This window comes from Rhinolophus ferrumequinum, chromosome 11 (genome assembly GCF_004115265.2).
Source record: "Rhinolophus ferrumequinum isolate MPI-CBG mRhiFer1 chromosome 11, mRhiFer1_v1.p, whole genome shotgun sequence".
NCBI classification, from domain to species: Eukaryota; Metazoa; Chordata; class Mammalia; order Chiroptera; family Rhinolophidae; genus Rhinolophus; species Rhinolophus ferrumequinum.
Genome location: NC_046294.1, coordinates 74,965,456 through 74,988,742, shown reverse-complemented (window position 1 = coordinate 74,988,742; position 23,287 = coordinate 74,965,456). Strand labels below are relative to the sequence as shown.

Genomic DNA, 23,287 nt, shown 5'->3' with positions numbered 1-23,287 from the left:
CCATAGTGTAGTTATGCCAAACATAGCAGGCCTTAGGTGTCAGAGAAATGGTAAAATACAAACTCCCAGTGGAAAATAGAGGAAAGAAAAGCAACTTTTTTGGAAGAAAAAAATTTACATGATTTGTCACTATGTTAATATTTATAGAATCTGATTTAAAGGGGCATGGCTTTGATAAGATCACATCCACATGGTGAAGAGAATGAGTGAGGAATTTCAAGAAATGAAGGGCTGAAAATAATATCCCTGTGCCTTATCTGTGACTATAAGAGGCTGTTTGCTAAGGAATGAAGGCAAGCAAATCTTCATAAATTTGATGAGACAGGCTAAAATGAGGACATTTCTTCAGACCCAGAAAGCTTATAAATATTGTGGTAATGGAACTTTTAAGTCCCTAAAAGCTTCAACTGTAGCGTTTACTTAAAGATCAGGTTTGGGGAATGAATATACTCAAGGTAGCAAGCAAAGTCATTATTTTTTTGAAAATAAAAATTAATTTCAGATTTATTTGTTTCATCTTTATTGTTAGAATCAATACATGGGAAACTATCTGATATAAAGCATTATTTTATTACTTAAAACCAGTTTAAAATGTGCTGTCTTTTTAATTTCTCAAAAGTTAAATATTCTGTTTTTAATAGACAATATGTACAAATGACATTGACTATAGTTAATATTTACATGTTTTCAGGTGAATTATTTCCAGTTTCTGGGAGCTTATGCAAAAATACTGATGTTCTAATAAGAGCTAATCAATGCACTATTTGATAATATTATAAGCTGTGAAATAGTAATCCACCTCATTTATGCATTCATGATTCCACTGATGATTGAAACAGTCATAGGATAAAATTTACACTGAAATGAAAATCAGTGTATTCAAATCAGATATATAATAATGCAAAAATCCCCAAAGAGAAAGACTGTCTTTAGGTGACAAGCGTAGACTTTCTTTAAGTACCTCTGTGTTTATACTTAACAAGGTGCCCTGAGCATGAAATATCCCAAGTTTCATAATGGGACAAAACCAAGGCAACAATTGAATTCAGATGTAATTTTCCCCCATGGCCTAATTCTTTTTGCAGTTATAACTGCGACATTTTTTGAAGTGCAGAGTATAGGTCACTGCCTGAGGCAGTTCAGTGGAGCTGATAGATGTACCATGACAGCATTCCTACGAGGAAACATTTTTGACAAGTACAAAAATACCCTTCACATTCTGTTTCCTCAACCTGTTAGACAAATGGTTTATTTAAACCAGGTCATCATCTGTGGGAGAGGAGGCAGAACACAGGGAAGGAAATGAATGAGATTTTTATCAGAGAACACAAATTTATTCATTCCTGAAAGTATTCTACCAGGGAAAATTATTTTCTTGTCCCATTAGGGTTCAGACTGCTCTGCAACAATAAATACCTATACTTACAAAACTCTTTCAATTTAAAAACTAAAGTTGGGTGAGAAAGGACAAGAGGCCTGGTGAGTACACAGCTTGTAAGAAAGGCTCTGTAAATCTAGGAAGCAACTTTCCTTATTCCTATACTTCTTATCAATATATTCTGTTATCTATCTCACCGGGTTTTAGAACTTGAGCAGTTTTTTAAAGCTCTTAAAGATTAGAAATAAACATTTTTCAGTGTGCTTGATGCCAAAGAGCTTTACAGAGAGTTATTTTTGAATGTTTATTTTGAGAATCAGCATGTTATTTCTCTTCATCACTCAAGGCAGAACAATTGCTTTCTTTACATGACAATCAATCATCATTTTTTTCAGTAAGATGCAACTGATAGCACAAACCTGTGTTCTGTTTTGATGCATACAGGTAATGGTTTTTAGGCAAAGTTACTAAATTTTACCTACCTACTTTTGAGTAGAAACAGTTACAAACTTACAGATTTCCAGCAAGGTACTGAAATTATGCTAAAATGTGTTAGAGCAGTATGTTTCCATTTTTAAGGATGTACTCAATAAGTTAAAAATTTGCTTCATTAGCTTTATCCACAGAATAGTGTTAATAAAATTTATCGGTATGGCTATTATACTTTCAGAAACATCTACAAATACTTAGTAATTGACTTATAATTTTTATGTTATCTCTAGCAGGTACACTCACTCAGCACTGTTGACAATTGTTCATTGTCTGGTGTCTTTTTTAAACAATGCCCAGGGATGGGTTTGACTGAGTTTTTGAGTGTTCCTTGTGATTTAGTATTATGTAAACATTTGTAATATATAAGGATATTACAATCAAATCTTTTTTAAATCTAGCTTAAGGAGTAGCACATTTTGTTATATTTAATTTCCAAGGTGAACAAATGATAACTATACACATTTAAAATGGAAGTATAATCTCTCAAGTACTGTATATCAGCATGAAACTTTAAATGGCTATCATTATTTTTACACAAAAGCTTAGGAAATAAATGAAATATATCTTGTTCTGTAAGAGACCGTTAGCATGAGAACTGCTATCTTAAGGTCAGGGTTAACAGCCCCTAGCCTGAAACAACATAATTGTAAATTCCAGGATGTGGGCAGTTGCAGCATGGAGACTAGAAGTCCTGTAGCTTATCTTATACTCCTGGTCTCCTTGTCCTGTAGTAAATCTTATACTCCTTGAAGCTATGCAAGTCCTGTAGCTTATCTTATACTCCTTGTCCTGTAGTAAATCTTATACCCTTTGAAGCTATGTAAGTCCTGTAGTTTATCTTGTACTCTCTGAAGCTATGGAAAGCCTTGAAAATGCCATATAATTATACCCTTGGCTTTAAGTGTTTGGGGTCCTTGTTAAAACCCGCTGCGTCGGGCAGAGACTCGGACCCCAGCTGGCTGGAAATAAACCTCGCTGTGTGACTTGCATTATTGTGTGTGTTCTCTGTCTGTCTGAGGGGGACAATTCCGGACCTCAACAGTTCTACACTATTAAATATCCAGTCTAAACAATTGCAAAATATCTTCATAATTACCTAGTTAAATATTTGTAAAAATGTCCTTTTGATTTCTTTTTAATTTTTTTGGTTCTGAAGTCACAAAATGAACCCTTATCTCTGATCAAACAGTACCAAATGTGTATGTCTGGCTTTAAGAAGAACCAGTGTAAAAGAGATTCACTGATCAAAATCATTCATCTTCATAATGAAACAAATAACTAAAAACATAAACAACAACAACAACATCAAAATACCTGCCATCCTAATGGCAAGCCAAAGGTATAATTATCCATATGTGAAATGAAATTATATCAGTTTGAACAATTTTATCTGCACCAGCAGAGAATTAGCACAAACAAAATACCGTACAATGTCTTACAAAGTTGTCCAAAGCTTAATAATTTTTTATCACTGTCTCGTGAGAAAACAAATATATAGCTTTGAAATCCATTGTTACAGAGTAGATTATAGAATAATATACCTCATGTAGGGAGTATAACCTGCAATTAAGTTTTCGGTTTTAAATGCAGCAAGTTAAATGTATTCTTTTTTAAAAAGCCTTGCTTTCATTTTTATGCTCCTAGCACCAAAGCATACACAAATCCAGTCTTGCCAGATAGGCAGTATCAGCATAGCATTATCAGTAGTGGAATCTGTTATAAAGGTGTTTTGATTTCCTTTTTTTTTTTTTATCAGTAGTGGATAGTAGTGGATTTCCTTTTTTGTTGTTACTTTTCCTTAGGGAGGCTCCCTCTTGTGTTGTGGATAATTCAGTTCATTTTGCAAATTAAAGTGATTATAAAATCCATATAAAAGTATTAGTATTAAACACAGCAGTTACCATTGTGTTTGCAAAAACCTACAGTGGCTAAAGGCTATCATGTAATTGTTGGCAAAACTGACTGAATTTCAAAATTATGCACATTTCATTGTTAGCTTTTCCATTAACTTACTCTGAAGAATTCTTTTGTTGACCCTGAATCCAATGTTCCATAGGCAATTTCTGTTTGTTTGGCCAGGTCTTCTGCACTTTCTATGGGGGAGACCATTCGCTCAACCGTCAGGAAAGCAGCGAGGTTAGCAGTGTAAGATGATATAATGATGAGTGTAAAGAACCACCAAACACCTCCAACAATTCGACCTGAGAGGGATCTAAACATGGATAAGATAATGCACATTTTCCTTTCTCTAACCAACATAGAGAAAGAAAAGAAATACCATCAATTCACCATGTATTCTTAAAAAAATTGCAATATCATTTTATTTACTGATAGTCAACTCAAGAGTGATTCTAGCATTTCTGTATAGTTTGATGTCTTTTATGCTAAATGCCACTGAAAATATGAAAAACTTTTTGTTGTTTAATTGGCAGAAATGTGGAACTTAATGCCTTTGCTTGAGGTACAGAAGAAGAATAATGCTGAAATTCACTGATACCTTCCCCGTTTTACATTTTAGCATCTCTGAAATGAGGATGCAACCTATCACTGAGATCATATATCATGGTTTAATTGGCAGCATTGTTTCATTGTTTCTCTCTTGGTGGTACATAAAATAGCAATACATCTTAACAGTGTGTGAGGTCTTAGATTTGATTCAAGTTGGTAGATGCCTTCTGAGAAGTTGTTTTTACTTTCAGTCAGAGCCAGGATGGATGGGCCAAGGTGAGGCTAGACCAGATGATGTTCTCGGATTGGTCTCAAAGTGATCATAGTTGAGAATTTTTTGTCTGTTTTTTTGATATTCCATTTCTTATCTGAGTGGAGGATGAGTTATATTCTAAGGCATCTTCACCTATTGGTATAAAAATGTTCTCTCTGTCACTGCCAACATGAGACCAAAGTGTGTGACTTGTCAATAGGTAGCAAGAGCATTAAAATCTGATGCTAAATCTCAAAAAAAAAAAAACACAGGAAAAAAAGCAAAGGTCCTCTTTTTACCCTTTCTGTGGCTATCAGGAATGTGTGGGTACAGAGGAACAGTGGGAATGGAATGAATAAAAAATTCAGGGTATATTCATAATTGATCTCACTCATTAAAACCATCAAACTGTTTAAAATTCCTGTGACAAATTATGTCTAAACATTTTTTTAATATGAGGAAATTTTTCATGTTTTACGTGGCATTTTTAGCTTTAAAATGCTCCCATCTTCATCACTATTATATACATAGCACTTGTTGGTTTTAACCTAGTATTTGCTTAATCCTGGTTTTAAAACCATCACTTGCTTTTCTTTGATTTCATTTCCTTAATTGAGTTATTGATTTAGATTCCCATGTTATTGGAATTTAAGCACATGTATAGGTTCCTTGGATCTTAAGGAACACAAACTGTATTGTGGGTAAATGTTTCTTTTTGAGAAAGTGTACATTTCTTTTAAAAAATCCATATATTTGTGACAGTACTATAAATCACTATTTAAATTCAATTCCTAGTTTCCCCTGCCTTCAGTCACTTTTTGTATGGGAGAAATTGGTATTTTTTCCTGCAACAGGAGATTGACTGCATTTTTGGCACACAAAACTGAAAATTGTCTTAGTGGCATTCAAAGGTAGTGAGCCATGGCTCCACAGATATTGAAAAACATGTCTATAAAGGTAACATAGTATTTACATCGCTAACTCTGACTATTGCTTAGCTTGTCATGTGTTGTTGTATAGAAACAATGTATATCTGGTACCTACTATACTGACTCAGGTTTTATGTAGGTAACTCCATGGCAAAAAATCCCCTTTATGTTACATGGGATGTAAATCAAGTTCAAAATTAATTTTTAAAAATGAAGAACAGCAACAGTAAGAAAAAAACCAAAACATTTGCTTTTGAAAAGGAGACAAAATGAAAATGAATTCCTATTCTTACAATTTAGATTTTAATTTCCATCTGTCAAGCCATTGAAGGAAATATTAATACTAAGTCATTTCTGAGAGTTCTGATGGCTTGCATATGGTACTTTTCCATTGGGATGTCTCCACATTTTGTGCTCACTTGGAAAAATGTGGCTATGAATATACGTAGATTAATTGGGGAATGACAAGTTTTGTTTCTGTGTTTCAAGTAATGCTCTGCCTCCAGCAAAAGGACATGTAGAGAGATGCTCTGCACAACACTTAGAATTACCGGGGAATTTGTGAAGAACTTAAGAGTTTTGAAACTAACCTGGGTGAAATGTCACATCCTTGCTGCATAAAAGCACCCAGGGAAAACCAGAGGCTGTTAAAGATGCCAAACTCATTGGGAGGCTGGTCGCTGGGTCCTTCCTTTCCATCCTCTGGCTCTTCTGTGTGCCACTCATAGGGACTAAACCTACTAACTAGGAACAAGACGACGCTGACACCAATGTAGGCAAAGACTATGCACATCCAAATCTCATAGGCCAGAGGATCCAAAAAAGAAAACACTCCTGGTTTAGATTTCTGAGGCTTTTTGATCATGATAGATATGCCCAAACTCATGAAGGGCTTAGAGAAGTCAATGACCTCCTCTCGGACCAAAGTGATTGTCAGAGGGGCAATAGCAATCTCTGCTTTCTATAAGAGAAAAGACACATGAAAACACACAGGTTAATGGATGTCATGAAGCCATCAGCACTGGATTGATCCACTCAAAACTAACCAGTTATGGATTTGTTCTACAATTTTTTTTTTCCTGAAATGCCAACAATGAGTAAGGCCAGTGATAAATACAAAGATAAACAGTTGATTTGTTTTCATAATATGTCACTTAAATTGCACAAAATGTTTTTATTGGTGCTAGTAATTAGAGAAACAGAAAAAGATCAGACATAAGCAAAAAGAAATTGAACTCAAGTAACTGTATTGGTCTCTAAGGATCTAGGACAACTCAGAGGAGGAAACTTAATAGCCTTTCCATATGGCTGAATTTCTGAATTTCTTGGCCAGAAATGCTATTATATTTTGCAGCCTTTTCTGTTTCATTTGAAATGTTGCCACTGATTCATTACTTAGCCATCCCTTAATATTATGAATTGCAAATTTCAAATAGCCCTTTCTCTTTTATTCTTTTCCAGTTTTGAGAAAACCTATCATAACGTCTGTGTTTGTAAGATAGAAGAAAGCTGTTGTTTGACAACATTTTCCAATTCAGCGCACACACAAAAATCTGGAAATTGGCATTTGTTTCTTTCTATTCACATTCTTTGATTTTCCACTTTCGGTTACTAAAAAAGATTTTGGAAAGCAGTGGATTCAATTCTCAGATATTATGATCATAAGACATCAGCTTCCATTTTCGTTCTGCGATTTTTGAGCTATTTTTCTGACTGTTTCCATTCTCTCTAAAATGAAGACCCTTCCTTTCCTGTTTACCTCATTTCATTATTGTGGTTATCTATTTAAAAAACCTTAATAAAATAACAGTGAGTGTTTATTGAGATTTTATGTGTCTCATGCTAATTGAAATAGTTTAAATAGTCTCTCATTTAACACTCATAACAATCTTATGTTTATCATTGTTTTATAGATGCTGAAACTGAGACTCAGGTGAGGTTTACGCATCATGGAAGCTCTGTGGTTTGACATTGTGCTGCTTCCATTAAATCATGCCATCTCTAAAATCAAACGAAGTAAAGTGTTGGTGAAAAACTGTAAACTGTTACATGATCTACAAATGAAAAAAAAGGTTTTTTGATTATTTATTGTAAAAGGAAAATATTTGGCATTAAAATGGAATCTGAAACAAACCTAGACATACATGTTCTTATATAGAGACTGCCACTCTTACTTTTACTCCCAGTTTGATTCAATGGCCAGCAGCTTGATACAAGGGCAACTTGAGAGTTAGCATCATGGGAAATGTACTCTGGCTGTCATGCTATCCACTGGGTGACTGAGAATTAACAGTATATGCCTTCAAGTAGGAATGAACTTAGTTCACATCATAAACACCCACATATATAAAAGACAGAATCATTGCTGGGAGGTTGTGATTTTCCTCATAGTTATTATTATTTGTATAATTTTCATTAGATAAGTGATACATCAACTAACTGAAGAAAAATTAATACATTAAAAACAGAACCAGAAAATTAGGAAAATTTATCTCCATTCTCTTCATCTACTCTTATCTTTTTTGTTTGCATATGCCCTGATAGACATTGTTTTATATATAATATTTTTCTTATTTTAAATTCCTTTTCTCAAAAGAATATGATGAACTCATTTTCGCTGCAAAAGAAAAATAATTTTTAATGATTGCAAATGTTTTATTATGTGAAAGTATCAAAATTTACTCAATTTATTATTCGGAGGATATTTGTATTGTTCCCAGTTTTATACAATTTATAACATTAATGCTGTGAACATTCTTTGAAGACAAATCATTGTACATATCTTACTTATTTAAGATAAATTTCTAGAAATGGCATGGCTGGTCTAAATGGTAACAATCTTTTTAATGCTAATGATATGCTTTACCTAACTTTTCTCCCACTAATTTGCTGTATGGAACATTAAATCCCATTGTATTGATTTGAATTTGTTTTTATTAAACAAATAGCTACCTTTACTTCTTTAATGTATTACCTGTCAGAATCTGTCGCTATTTTCCATATGGGGTATTCATTATTTTACTTACTAATTTATAAGTGCTTTTAAGTAAATTTGAAATATTCTCTTATTTTCTATATAAGTTGCAAATATTTCCCTATTCATCAGTTGTGTTGTTTACATAACCTAGTTCATGGCATTTTATTGCAGTATATATGTTTTACATTTTGATGAAGCCATATAAAATTACTTTGTGTTTCCAGCCTTTGGTTTCATGCTTTAAAAAGTCCTTTGCATATCATATGATCAATCTCAATTATGTACATTTTATTCTAGTGTCTGTAATTTCACTGTCAATTATTTGGTATGTTGCATAATGATGTGTTGCAAAATTGTTACATGTGTTACAAAATGAATAACACAAAATGAATAACGCATCCTTTCACTGATTTGAAATGCCACCTTTTATATATACACTGTTCTATGTAATATCTTCAGAATTTTTTATTTATATAAGTTACCACTAATGAGGATAAACTTCTTAAAAGGAAAGAAACACGAAGAGAAATAAAGAAGTCTCCACCACTAAAAATTAGATGCAATGGAAGACAAACATTGGATGAAGGAGGTGACAGCAATGTTCAATGAGGACCCTTCTGAAGTTTGGAATTTGTGTTTCGAAAGAAGCCAGTTAATAGAAAGAATACATCTGGGCTTTCTCTACTAACATTAGACATGGTGCATGTGCCTTGTTCCATTACCCCTCAGCGACTTCCAAAATTAAGTATAAAATAGCTCCTGTAAGAGCTTGATAATATTTGAATTCTTGAGGATCTCTGGATTGAGGTTCATGAACCAGCATTTTAACACAGATCACAGGTAATTCTGGTGCTGGTAGACTATGAAACATACTTTGAGAAATATCATCTTGGATGAAAATACACACACACGCAAATATGGCCGGGGCCAGGAGAAGGCCCTGGAGCAGCACACCACAGAAGATCGTAGAATGGACTTGCTGCAGTGAACAGGTGTGATAGGCAGAAAGGACCTGAGAGGGTAAGGGAGGTTCTGAGCTTCCAGGTCACCGTCTGGTAGTGTGCTGAGACCATATGTGAGTGTTTCACAGATACACTTTTAGTAACAATTGTAGTAACAAAGTTTGCAAAGAATAAAGTAAAAAAAAAAAAAAAAAAAAAAAAAGGATTCCAAGTTAATAATTTTGTTGTCAAATAGGCTTTGTTGGGTAGAAGAAAGTGGATGGAGTTTTACCTAGGGTCCTGGAAACTGGGCATGTGTATTGGTGTTGGCAGTAAGAAAGAAAGAAAGAAAAGCTGAGAAGCAAGTACAGACTTTACAGACACCAGAATGGAAAATACCAAATCTGCAGAATGTGTAAAAGACATGGAAGAAGATTTCTTTTGGGGAAAAAAGTAGACAAATGGCAGAGATTAGGATATTTAAATCCTCTCAGATTGGCTGATGAATGAGTATTAATAACCACTTTTTTATCTTCTCTTTCTGAGAACTGCCTCACTTTGGGACTTTCTGTTATTGTGACATATGTATTACTGATATAATTTTTGTTGTTGTTAATTAAGCGACTCTCTTCATATCACTTGTCATTATTTAAACAATATCCCTCTAATAAAACATGGTCAGAAGCCTTGCAAAGGTATGAGCCTGGGATGCTCAACTGGTGGGGACTCCAGAGGATAGATAAGTAACAAATCCCTTAGCAAGTAACTCAGGTTAGTTTTCTTGTCCATAACTGGTAATCTAAGTATGATTTTTTGGGATGAAATAATCAATAATGTTTTCTGAAGGAAAAAATTACTGTAGTTCTAATGTTTCAGCTAATGTTCCCATTTAAAATCAGCTTATTTTATCAAAAGTTTAAAATATTACCAAGGAACACAAGCTTGAGGAATCCTTTTCCTTGGGAACTTAAAGCTCAATATCAAACTGCTGATGAACCCTGTCGTAAATTACTTTCTGACTTTTTTTTTTTAATTTTTATTGGGGAATATTGGGGAACAGTGTGTTTTTTCCAGGAACCATCAGCTCCAAGTCAAGTCATTGTTATCAATCTAGCTGTGGAGGGCGCAGCTCACTGGCCTATGTGGGAATCGAACCAGGGATGTTGGTATGATGAGCAGTGCGCTCTAACCAACGGAGCCAACTGGCCTCCCGTTTCTGACTTTTTACAACTACAATTTTCCCACCCATTTAGCACCTCTAACTAGTCAGCAGTTCTTTCAAATAGATATGAAACTAAGTGATTGCTTTTTAATGCCAAATGCTTTCCTCTAGCTGCTGAGGTTATAGCTACCATACTGGACAATGTCGAGATGTTCATTGCTTCATGGTCCAAAAAGCGGGATGCAGAATCATGAAACTATTGAATTGAAATTCTGACTTGGAAAGTAAGCCCCAGTATAAGTCTTCAGTTATGTTGTAAATTGTTCTACCTTTATTCTTTTCTGGGGGAAGATGACTCTCATCTTTATTTCAAAGGGATTAATCAGTCAGGCTATGCTTTGAAGATGATATTTGTGAAATGTGAATTGGCTTATAGGAAATTTCAGAATATATTTCAAGTGTATATGACTTTTATTAACTATTACTCAATGAATAGAGCTTATTATTCTAGGTTTGGTTTCTGGACTTTGGAAATATCATACCATCACTAGCATTCGGTTTGATTTCGATACTTTGCAGTGGTAGCTGAAGAGAGCAATCTTGTTCTAATTCAGGCAGAAATGTCTACATTGAATTTGCCTGTGGCTATGAATGTGTACACTCAATAGCTAGAGATCATAAAAGGAAGGGCATGGCATGCTTTCATGTGAGGCCTGCTCTGTAATAAATTCTAGCTTTTGTGTTTTGCTAGGTATGAAAAAGTTATGGCATTACATAAAGTTTACATTTACTGTGTTCAGCAGAATTGTAAGAATCTCACATGATTGGTGATATTTTATAGATGCTAAAGTAGTTTAGTGATTACTTCACCAGTTACTTAAAAGACATTTACCAGTCATTACAACCAACGGGGATGTAAATAACTAGCTAAAATGAGGTCCAACTTTGTGCTATTGAAAGAAATCTGTTTCTACAACTATTGAATAACAGATTACTAATGGATTTGTTTTGTAGGTTTCAAAACAGCATGTCTATGATATAGAAGACTTAAGCTTAAGGAAATAATTATCACAGATACTGAAGTTAGTGGTTTTTTTAAAAATACAGAATATCATATCCTGAATTTTTATCTCTTTCCTGATTTTGAAGTTATCAAGTGTTAGTTTCTCTCATTGTTTGGCAATTGCATTATTAATGAAATAGAGAAACAGGTGAACATGATATATGTCTCTTTGAATGTAACTGCAAATTTAAAAAACAGTAATAGACATTTAAAAATTGATATGTGCCCAAGTGAAAAAAAAGAGTTTCATGTTTATGTTAAGTAAATTCTTCAATAAATTGATTTGCTTACCCCATAAACAAGTTCTCCTACCATCCCATTCCAGATTTTTGTGTCTGCATCCCTTGCTCCATATTTTCCATCAGGGACAATGGCAATTTTATACTTGATACCAATATGTTTTGCAATTTCAGATGCCAAATCTACACAGTATCCTTCATACTTGTCATTTCCTTCAAACATTTCGTGATTTTTCTTGTACATAACATATGGGGATTCCTATAATGAGAGAAGTAGAACTGTAAAGGAGAAATTATAAAACATTCAAAAATCTTTATGTAACTTCAGTTTTAGAATTTGACAAAAAGAATACTTAGTATTAGTATACACACTGATTTTGTGTGGCTAGAAATCAATAATAAAACAGATGAATATATAAATAAATATGCTTAGATTTATATGAAATTATTTTACACTGGATACTAAAAGTGAAATCTTAAAAATAATTTTCTATTGATTTATTATTGCATATCTAGTCTTGTAATTGTGACAGGAAAAATATCCATTAATAACTGTCTAGAGAAGCATAGTTATCATCTTTGGAAATGAAATTATTAGTTCCAAAATATCTCATGAAGTTAAAGACTATTTAGTAGTCAGCTTCAGGTAATAAAAGACTCATTCAAGGTCACAGGTCTCCATATTCTGCATCCTGTTTAGCCACACCCAGTGGTGACCTCCTTTAGGTAAAGAGCTAGATCACTTTTCTTGGCTCTCTAGCATTTAGCAAGATGCCTTTCTCAGAGCAGTCACTAGTTCAAAGAAGAAACGAATTAATAATTTGAAATTGTATGTACTTCTTTGCCTTAAATTGGCTTTCCTATAATTGTCTAATATTTTAGCTCTAATTAGGGTTATGTTCCATGAATTTTTATTCTGTTATACAATATGTCCCCAATGGAAGCTAATAATTTCCCCCCAATTATGACAATCACACACTCCAAGGGGTAGTACCATTTAATTTTTGAAGCAAGTAAAACAGAAAATAGAACGAAAAGTTATTGTGAAAATCCATGTAAGATAACTGGACAGTTTTCAGTTAAAGTGCATGCATGCGAACACACACACACACACACAAACACACACACGCGCCCCTCCTTAATGAAACCATTTAAAGGCAGTGAAATAAAGAGACATGTTAGCCAAAAAACATTTGATTTTATAAATGGAATCTAAAGCCACCAACTAAAGATAAGCCTGGTGAACATGCAACACAGAACTCCTGGTCACACCCCAGATTTTTTAGTCATTTGCATACAAGAAATGACCACTTTTGGCCACAACATCATTGAAATCATGTATTTATAGTTTATAAAATTGTAGCGTAACATTCATTTAGTCATTTTGATATAAATTTTTTCTTTTATCCCAGCAAATTGGTAATTGGGGAAGTCAAATTTGCTCTTGGAAATCTGTATTAGAAGGTAATTTACTTTGCACAATGTGGCAGTCCACACTAAATCTGGTTTTTGTTTTAAAGTGCTTTGTAAATGTAGAAACTACTTTTAAAAACTTTGTAAGAATATAAATTAGACTATATGTGATTTTCTCACAAAGATGCCCTAAATACCTCTATTGTGGGCAATTGTCCATAATTGGTTCTTGCATTATTTTCTTAAATACTGCTTTAGGTTGACATAAATAAATGACCCAGAAATCTCTCATTTTTCCTTTGAATTTGGTGAATATTCTTTTTTCCCTTTTCTTTTGTTTTTGTTTTTTTAATGGTATCAATGGCCTTTATTGATGCAACCGGAAGTGGAAGAGGAGGAGAAAGGACAGCTCCAGCTCCAGGGGCGGCTTCACAGACTCCGTTGCCACCCTCCAAGAGCAGAATTTGATGAATATTCTACCACTGAACTTGGATAAAGAAAGTTTATCAACCTATAAAATTAAGGCAGCTAGTTGTCTCTTCTTTAAATAGATGAAATTTATTAGTTTACAGAAAGGTACTCTCTAGGTATAAAGAGTTTTGCAAATTATAAATGTGGTTATGAAAATTGGCAAGTTGCAAAGCATTGTTAATTTCTAAGATACGCTATAAAATATTAGTAGTTAAAATGAGGTAATCTTTTATTTTCCCTTTTTTTCTTGTAATGGCTAATTAAAATATGGAAGAATATGTAGAAAAAAGCAAGAATCACCCACTTGTAAAATGCTTAACATTCTAATTGAAATGGTTGTATAGCTATTACCTATTACTATTAGTATAACAAACTTAGTTTTTCAAAAGGAGTGTAGCTAACTAAGGCTCACATTTGGTACTAAGGCTGAAGATCTATTCTAAAGTGTCTGGACTATTTGAACACTTAATGATTTTTAGCCCTCATATATATATATGTGTATATATATATATATATATATATACACATATATATATATGTATATATATATTCTATTCTAAAGTGTATATATATAAAGTATATTAAGTGTACTATATATATATATTAAGTGTAATATACACTCCTTTTGAAAAACTAAGTTTATTATAGTAATGTAAAGATTTCCTGGTCTATCAATGCTTTCTAAATAGGACTGTCATGGCAAAGTAATATTATTAGCACTTTTGATTCAGGTCTTCAAAAGGAAAGTAGATATTAACAAGTGCTAGGTCACCTCTTCTGAAACAGGCCTATGTGTGTGTGTGTGTGTGTGTGTGTGTGTGTGTGTATATAGGAGCATATTAGCTTTTGTGCAGAAGTTTCTCTAGGTAGTATTATCACCTAATTTGCTAAATTCCCTCTACATTGTTTTGTGAACAATTTGTTTTATTAAAAGCTATACATTTATTATTTACTCAAACATTTATTAAGCACCCACTGTGTGCCAGGCAGTTTGCTGGGAGCTAGGCATACAAAAATACATAAAATAAGCCCCTTGTCCTCTTGTGATTAATTATGGTTAAATTCTTTTTAATAAGGGTAAAGGAGTGAGAGTGGTGGGGGACAATAATAAAATATAGTAGTGAAAAATAATAATAGCTGATACTTATTTAGTGCTTACTCTATGTCAGGTACAATGCTAAGTTCCTTAATTGTGCCCTTTCATTTACTTTTCACACATTTTGAGGTAGGCATTTCTCATTTTGCAGATGGAAAATTTAAGACTGAGAAAGGTTAAGCAAATTGTTCAATTTCACAGAACTAGCAGTAGTGGTAGATGAACCTATATTTTGAAATATATGAAAATCTTTGAAGCTATTTTTGCATATGTCAAAGTATGTACACCTATTTGAGATTTCATATGATTTAACAAGAAAAGGGATAAGATTAAAGAAGTGAATTTCAGTATTTTTAATGAATTAAAGTTCTTTATGCTCAATCTTAAGCAGACAATGTAGGATAAAATCTTTCCATATCTTCTCACCGTGTCTGGCACATACTATAAGACACTCAATGAATGTAAAGATTTCCTGGTCTATCAATGCTTCCTAAATAGGACTGTCATGGCAAAATAATATTATTAGCACTTTTGATTCAGATCTTCAAAAGGAAAGTAGATATTAACAAGTGCTAGGTCATCTCTTCTGAAAGAGGCACGGTTTTTCAATTTCGTTTTGGACAGTGGGGACCTGTCATGTCTTTGTTTTCCTGCCAAACAAACCGATAAAGGCTAGAAAAACCTTCAGTTTACTGAAGGTGTTGATTAGAAATTCAACTAAGCTTTTTGCACAAGTAGGGGCGTGCACAATTATTGAGATTCAGGTAAGTGGTGCATGCAGCATAAGAGAAATAAGATGGTCATACTCAGGGAGGTGGAAGAACCAAGGGAGAGAAAGGCTAGGCTTTTCTTAAACAGAAGCTCTCAGGGTTGCTCAGCTCTACCCAGTTTCTCTGAGCGTGTCTAATTTTCCTGTTCCAAGCGAGTAGCAAATCCTCTACACTTTCTCAACCTCTCATTTGCCCCATCCCCAGTCTGGCAATTTGTCCACAAGTAGCCCTTCAAACACTGCATAGTTGAGCAGATTTAATACAAAGTTTTGGGGCTACTATGGGTGAAGAAAATACCAAATCTTTTCAATATAATAAAACATGGGTCCTAGCCAATCATTAAGGGGATTTGTGGAGCATCTTTGGTAAGCAGACTTCTGGAGTCCCAGGTATTCAATTGCGAATAAAAATGAAATGATCGGAGAGGTGGAATATAACCTCTTATTTCTGCCTTAAGAGCAAAACTTGCCATCTTTATTATCAACTACTGTGCCCTGTGGGATAATAATATCCTGGAAGTTATTTTAAATGCATTACTTCTTAGTGATTATGAGTTTAGTACTACAATTTCCATAAGGGATGGAGTCTTACAGCTACTCTGCTATTTCAGGAAAGAAATCAATCTCTGTCTAAAGCTGTTATATTAGGGCTTGCTTATGAAAATGTTTTTGTAAATGAATAAAGATGATTTTCGATCAATAAAGTATCATTTTCCTACTGAGAAAAAAATTTTTGGATTATTTGTATAATCCAAAAGTGAAATTGTTGAAATAGATACTTATTCGAAAGGCTTCAAGATTTTTCTGAGCATCACAAATATAATCATTACAATTACTATTGAAAACAGTTAAAATAATAAAATTGGTATTATCAACTAAAGTTATTTGATATGTGGATATTTGCTTTCCTCCAAATAATTTTAATAGATGCCGATAATGTGTCTTATGGGTAAAATTCTTAAAAGTGGAAATTAAAATGTTATTGTTCAATTCAGAAAAAAATGAGTACATTTAACGTATGAACAATTTTAAGTTTATTTTAAATAACTTATTTGAAAACTAATTGATTATAAGCTCTTTGAAGGCAGGTATATGAATGGGGGATATTAATATTTGGTACAAAGGAAAAATAAATATATCTGTATTTTCTGTATATATGTATATATGCGTATATTATATATAAATATGCAGGTGTAGATTGTTGTATATGCACGTGTATCTATGTATGGTGCATCTACAAAATTCTACATGGAAAAGATAAAGTATCAAACATCTCATCAAAAGTATAAAAAGTAACCTCTACAAAGATCAAGTGTCCTCAGTAAAATTGCTTTTAGGTTTGTAACATAATTCTAACGCTGTAGTGAATACATCTGGATTTGTGGGAAAATTTCCTAAAGGATTGTTATGTTTATAAGATGATAAGCAATACTTTCTTAGTTGATTAATGCATCACAGGCATCATTTAACTGCAGTTAGTAAAGAGTTGGGCAAAAATGGGCTTGCATGAAATATCATTATATCATCTCTCCCTTCCCAGAAAGTTCAGCAGCCAAAGAAAGTGAGATTATAGAGGAAAACTCCACCTTCTCTTCCCCCAAGCTCTCCTGAAAACAGCTTTTTCCCCAGTTGCTGCCCTTGTCCAAACCACATGGCACAGATTTGGCTTCCTTGGGTTGTTTACGGAAATTATTATTTTGAAGTAAAAAGTTAAATTAGTGTAGTCACAGTCTCATAAGTTTTACAGAGTTTGTAAAAATTTTAGTGACCAAGATGTAAAGATGAAAAATGATGATCATTTGAATCCAAGACTTTAGACCTTTCAACTTTGTAGTCATGATTCTCATTTGATAATACTGTCAATTTTACTTTTTATTTAGGTTTAGTAAGTTATTTTCAGTATATCTACTGTGTTTCCCCGAAAATGAGACCTAACCGGAAAATAAGCCCTAGCATGATTTTTCAGGCTGACATCCCCTGAACATAAGCCCTAATACATCTTTTGGAGCAAAAATTAATATAAGACTTTGTCTTATTTTCGGGGAAACACGATATATTCAGGTAGAATAAATAAGTCATTAGAATGTCGATCACATTATAAATATACAACATTGTTATAAAAAATAAATTTCAGCAGTGCAAAAACCTGAAGCTACATTTTGTTTAAGAATGATAGCTAACATATTTATTATGTTTCTTGTCTGCTTTCTCTCCCTAGAATATAAGTTTAATTGAGTGCAGGATTTTTGTCTGTTTTGTTCTCTTACATATTCCCGGACTTTTAACTGTGCCTAGCACATAGCAGACGCTTAATAAATATTTATGAATGAATAAATGAATTTATCAATCAATTTTATTAAACAATAGCATATATCATTACAGTGTATCAACATATAAATAACAACATACACAAAGGAAAGACAAATGAGAGAACAGCAATGTCATATCAAGTCAATCAAAATGAATGATTTCCAGCGCCATAATACTCTGTCTTCTACTGTGTCTAGACACCTGTCTTGCACATATTACAATGTCTAACCAACTACATCTGGGTTGGAAATTTTCAATTGAATTTGGTGGATTATTACATGCAGGTGCTAATATCTCATTCATCTACAAAGAACCATATTTCTTTAAAAATGAAAGAGGTGGTAGAGATGCCATAGGTCCCAGGCTACCATTTTCAACAAAAGCATAACAAGGAACACTCTCAGGGAAAGGATACTAGTATATTTTCTTTTCTTTTTGAATTACTGAATGATTATGCAGTTGCAAAAACCAGAGTATTATTTATATGAAGATTACATTTTTATACAAAAGACAGATACTAGTATTGCACTATTTTGATAGCAAAAATATTGATGATATCGCTATCAGACAACAGATAACTTTACAGAATATTCTTTATGCATGTAGGAAACTGTTAGATTTGTCAATCATTTTTACTTATTTTTTGATAGCATGCTTCCTGAAAACCTGCCATGCTTGCAAAATTAACTCAATATTTTGGATTTAAGAATTACATCTCCAGCCCCTTTAATAACAGGGATGGAAAGGAGATTCTCTACATTACACCTATAATGCACATTAAAACACTTTATTTAACACGGAACAGGCAAAATTTCAAAAAATCTTCAAAGAAAACAACTGTGTATATTCAGAAAACAAGCACACAGATTCATAGACATTTACTTTTAGTAAATTTACGCTTGGAATTAGGAGTGATATAACTCCATCATTTACGTACAACGACCTCATTTCAAGATATGGGAACTGATGTCAGAATCGCCAAGTGATTCTTTTTCAACATTTATGTATTTTCTTGAGAAAGATGAGGATTAATTCTTCTTTTGTTCTAATTTCTCAGAAAAGTCACAGAACTTTAAAAAAAATTTTTTTCTGGTAGTCCAGAGTTGGTCATCCAAGAAGATTCCCACATGAAAAATTAGCTTAAGTTTACTACACAGGAGAACAATACTTGAGCCTGATTAGGAATAGTCGAACACCATGGAATTCATTTCTTTCTTGATCAATTTCTTAAAATAGGATTCTTCATCAGAGGCTGAAAAGAGGAGGACTGTACTGAAGTATGACTTTCCATTACTGTGTCTTTTTTAGGAAAAGAAATATGTATATATTGCTTTTCAAGTCCCATGCAATCATTACACAAGTTAGAAAGTATATATTTTGCACTCTTACACAAAAACTGTTGTTGGTTGGTTTGCATTCTAAAATCATAAACTTCTGATCAATGCTTGGCAGATTAACATTAAATTGCTGGCTGGTGATGCAACACAGATAAAACTAACTGCAACATATGAAAACTTCTCTCTGGCATTTCATGCTTTGACCTCAATGTCAAAATTTTGGAAATAAGTTGACATTACTGAGACCTAAAACTAAAATTACATAAGCTAAAAACTAAATTACATAAAATACCCCCACTTATTTAGAGTATGGGCTTCATAGATAATTCAAAATATGTTCTGCCTAATGAGACAGTGAACTGAGGATATATAACTTTAAATTAGATAGAAAAGGTCACCGATTGTTGATCTCCTTTGACTAGCATTGATTCTAAAGGGCATGTTTGACTTTAGAAGAGAAAAATATATAAGATATTCTATTATTTAAAAGGTAATTTCATGAAAATCTTTTTCAAAAAACAGCCTTAACATTTAGAGTATTTTTTATTTTGTGATATGACTGAATGAAGCAATTATATTTTTCTTAATTCTTAGAAGTTCTATAAATTATATTGTGTATTTATCACTGGTCAATGAGAAAAATAATCGGTGTGAAAAAACTCTTTTTGCATTAAAAATAAATATAAAACAAAATTTGTTTCTAAAGCATCGAGTTGTATAAAACATGTTCATTAAAATCTTCACATTCATATTTCCACTATTATAAACAGATAATGCAAATCATTACCCAATGATTCAACTACCTGGAAATTATCATTTTAAACACCACTAACTACTATTACATTGACGTTTTGAAAAACATAATAACAACAATAATATGGTGCTTACTACAGATATTTTATGTGATTGATTGTTGATCTTTTTCATGTTCATTCTTTTGTTCTTTGGAATGTTAGCATTTCATACATTTCCAACTACAGCATGACAGTTTCAATTTTTAACATCTGAGCATTTTTCTGAGAACAACAATGCAGCAAAAGATAATACAAATGAAAGTGCCAAATGTACTCAAAGCTCAGGACAAACCTATTCAAAGTCTCAACAGACTTGTGTGGATCAGAACACCCCTGTCACCACTGCTAAGAAGCAGTTTTCACCCTCCCTGTTCACTATAGCTGGGGAATTAAAATTGCCTGTGGACCAAACGGAATAGCATGAAACACAGACCAAAACTTACCATAATTGTGGTTACAACCACTGTTCTGTTCTCAATAGCTGCTGTGTCATTGCCAAGAGTGGGTACATCTTGAATCAAGACTAATTTATCCATATCATTCCAATAACCAACCTGCCAAATAGAGAAAATTCTTGAAAACACATTTTAGAAGCGTTTTCTCTAATTCTTACAGGGACAATGAGAGATATTAATAAGCAAGCAAACAAAACAAACGTAAAAAGCTGATGAAAAAAATGTTTGGAAGTTTTCTTAATCGATGATGAGCCAATTTTCCTGATATTAATGATACTGCTTGGTTATACATTTGCAACTTTACAATTTACGATTACAGAGTAGCCAAGACACTGGGAATGAGTGATTCAAAAGGAATATGGGTACAGATGACACAACATTTTGCGGTGCTCCTCTTTTCTAGTGAGATGGACTGGCACCCTCCAAAATTATATGATTTTATCAATACCAGTATGGGTCTTATGGTAAAGGGAACAGGCAGACTTACAAAGGGGACATTACGGGACATTTTCAAGTAAAAGTGATCTGTGTATTTTAAAGCAATATAGGAAGTTTTTGGTTTGACATAACCTAGCCCGTAGGTAACAGTCTTACCATATCTAAAATGCTAGGTATATCAAAAATTAATATTAGTGAACAAAATTCTCACTTTCAAAGATTACATTTAGGTTAGTATTTTTTCAGTTTTAAATCCTTATGTCACTTTCTCATTTAGTTGTGATGCAAACTCCTTTCCATAAAATACATTAAATAATTAGCTAAGCACTTTATAAAGTAGCAAACTATGGTGGGGTCTTAAAGGAAAGTTAGGGTCCTTTGAATCACGCAGACAATTAAATAATAGTAGTGGCTACCACTTATTGACTGCTTGCTCTGCAACAGATACTGCACTCAATGCTTTTTAAATATAAATCGTAAAGTCTATACACACAGCAAATATAGAGGTATGTGTAATTATTATCTATATTTTGGAGATGAGGACTCGTATTAGAACGTTAAATAAATTACACAAAGTTATACTCCAGGGAGGCCATAATTCAAAACTCAGGTCTGTATGACACCGAATCCATATACTTCGTTATCGTATTACACAGCCTCCGCAAATGGGTGTTTATTTAACGATTGCCACATTTCTTCCTTGAATTTATGGATGCGGTTGATAAAACTCGTGTCTCCAATGAAATGTATGTAATAGCTCACCAGTCTGTTTACTATTTATTCTAATATGTTTTGGAAGTTTCTCTTGCTTCCTTCAAGTTTCTTAACTGTGTTAGTATTTGTGAACATATTAAAATAAAGTAAGCATTACCGTGTCAGAAAGAGTCACTATATATTCATAAATATTGTATATATAATTCAATAACAGAATAGAAAAATTTTGTTTCATTAATATGGCTTGCTACACTTCTTAATGTGATCTGAAATTATGAATATATAAGAATTCAGCAATTCTTTTCTTTTTTTTAGTTCTATTTTTTTAACATTAGTTTCAGGTGTACAAAACAATATAACGATTACACATTTGCACTCCTTACAAAGTAAGAACCCCTCCCCCAAGTCTCCTACTCCTCTGACACCGTATATAGCTGTTACAATACCATTGACTCTATTCCCTATGCTGTACTTGAATTCAGCAATTGTTTCAATTGTCCTTATGAATTCACTTGTAGCTAACATTTATTTAATAAGTTAGTGATAAGTTTAATTTAAAAACAACTATGCTTTTGAGACCTACCGTCTCTCAATTCCTACATGTACTTAATAAATAGAAAATCAACATGTCAGTTGCTTCCTGTTAATTCTCCTTTACACATGACAGTTATATGACGTGAAATGGGTTTTAGAGTTTAGCACTCCATTAAGATGCAGCCACCTTCCAGAAGGCAGCAGCCCATTCTCTGAGAAAGGCAATTTTTCTTTATTAATGAGTTATCACAACAGAAAAACCATGAATCTGGGACGCATTCTGGAGAGTCCTCATGTGTTGGCCAGACAATGACATTTTGCATTAACAACAGCCTGTGGTTAATCACAATTATCAACCCCCAAAAGATAAATGATTTAGAAGTGCTGGAAAATTAAAATAAGCAAAAATATATCCAACTGTATCTATGTGCCTTATATTTACTTGCTTCTTGTTAAAAAAGAAAGCCATGGTTTGTGATGTCAGACTAATTAATGGTAGATCTCATGGGGCATGGACTTATTGGGAAGTAAGGTTATATGGAACGGATAGTGATACAGGAGTCACTTCCTAAAGAAAGGAATCTGAAAGTTTGGACCTAGGACTTCACATGACATGGAGTTTCTCTCTCTAGTTCTCCACATTTTACAATTTAGTAAGAAATTTCCCCATGCCTGATCTCATTTAACTATAGATAGAGAAATAGGCATTTTTCCTAGAGACAGAAATTGGATGAAAAATAGTTTAGTAATGCTAGAGCAAAAATATGGAAACGTTTAAATCACTGAACTGAGTATGTCAGAAAACTATTTGTCTTCTTTGGACTCCTAAAGGTGAATTGTGTGCAAATCTAAACATAATATAGTTTAAGAGTAAATATCTCTGTATTTATGGTGGACTTTGCCTGCAGGGTAGGGATTGAGGGGCTGTGTGGAGCCCCTGTTCTACTCAGAGTTGGTTCCTTAGAGAGCTGATTTGACCAGACGTGTCCTGAAAAACATGGCTTAATTCCATCCCTGAAGAGAACCCTAATGGGCCATAGGTCTGATAATACTCGTCTTTACTTTCTTAGCAGT

General features: G+C 33.3%; 1 protein-coding gene across 6 annotated transcripts in view; it reads right to left on the bottom strand.

Annotated features, from left to right (window-relative positions):
- GRIA4 (glutamate ionotropic receptor AMPA type subunit 4) overlaps positions 1–23,287 on the bottom strand; it is a 368,916-nt gene that overhangs the window by 42,851 nt on the left and 302,778 nt on the right. For 5 of the 6 annotated variants that reach the window (XR_004424402.1, XM_033120550.1, XM_033120549.1 and 2 more), the window contains exons 10-13: positions 20,516–20,626; positions 11,935–12,141; positions 6,091–6,461; positions 3,884–4,082 (exon numbers count right to left, since the gene is read on the bottom strand). Coding sequence is in view for 5 of the 6 variants with exons in the window: in XM_033120550.1 (XP_032976441.1) it covers positions 3,884–4,082; positions 6,091–6,461; positions 11,935–12,141; positions 20,516–20,626 (888 nt within the window). In the remaining variant the exon portion in view is untranslated. Of the gene's footprint in view, positions 1–3,883; positions 4,083–6,090; positions 6,462–11,934; positions 12,142–18,076; positions 19,194–20,515; positions 20,627–23,287 lie in introns of those variants that run through there. The other variant, XM_033120551.1, reaches the window with a different exon arrangement.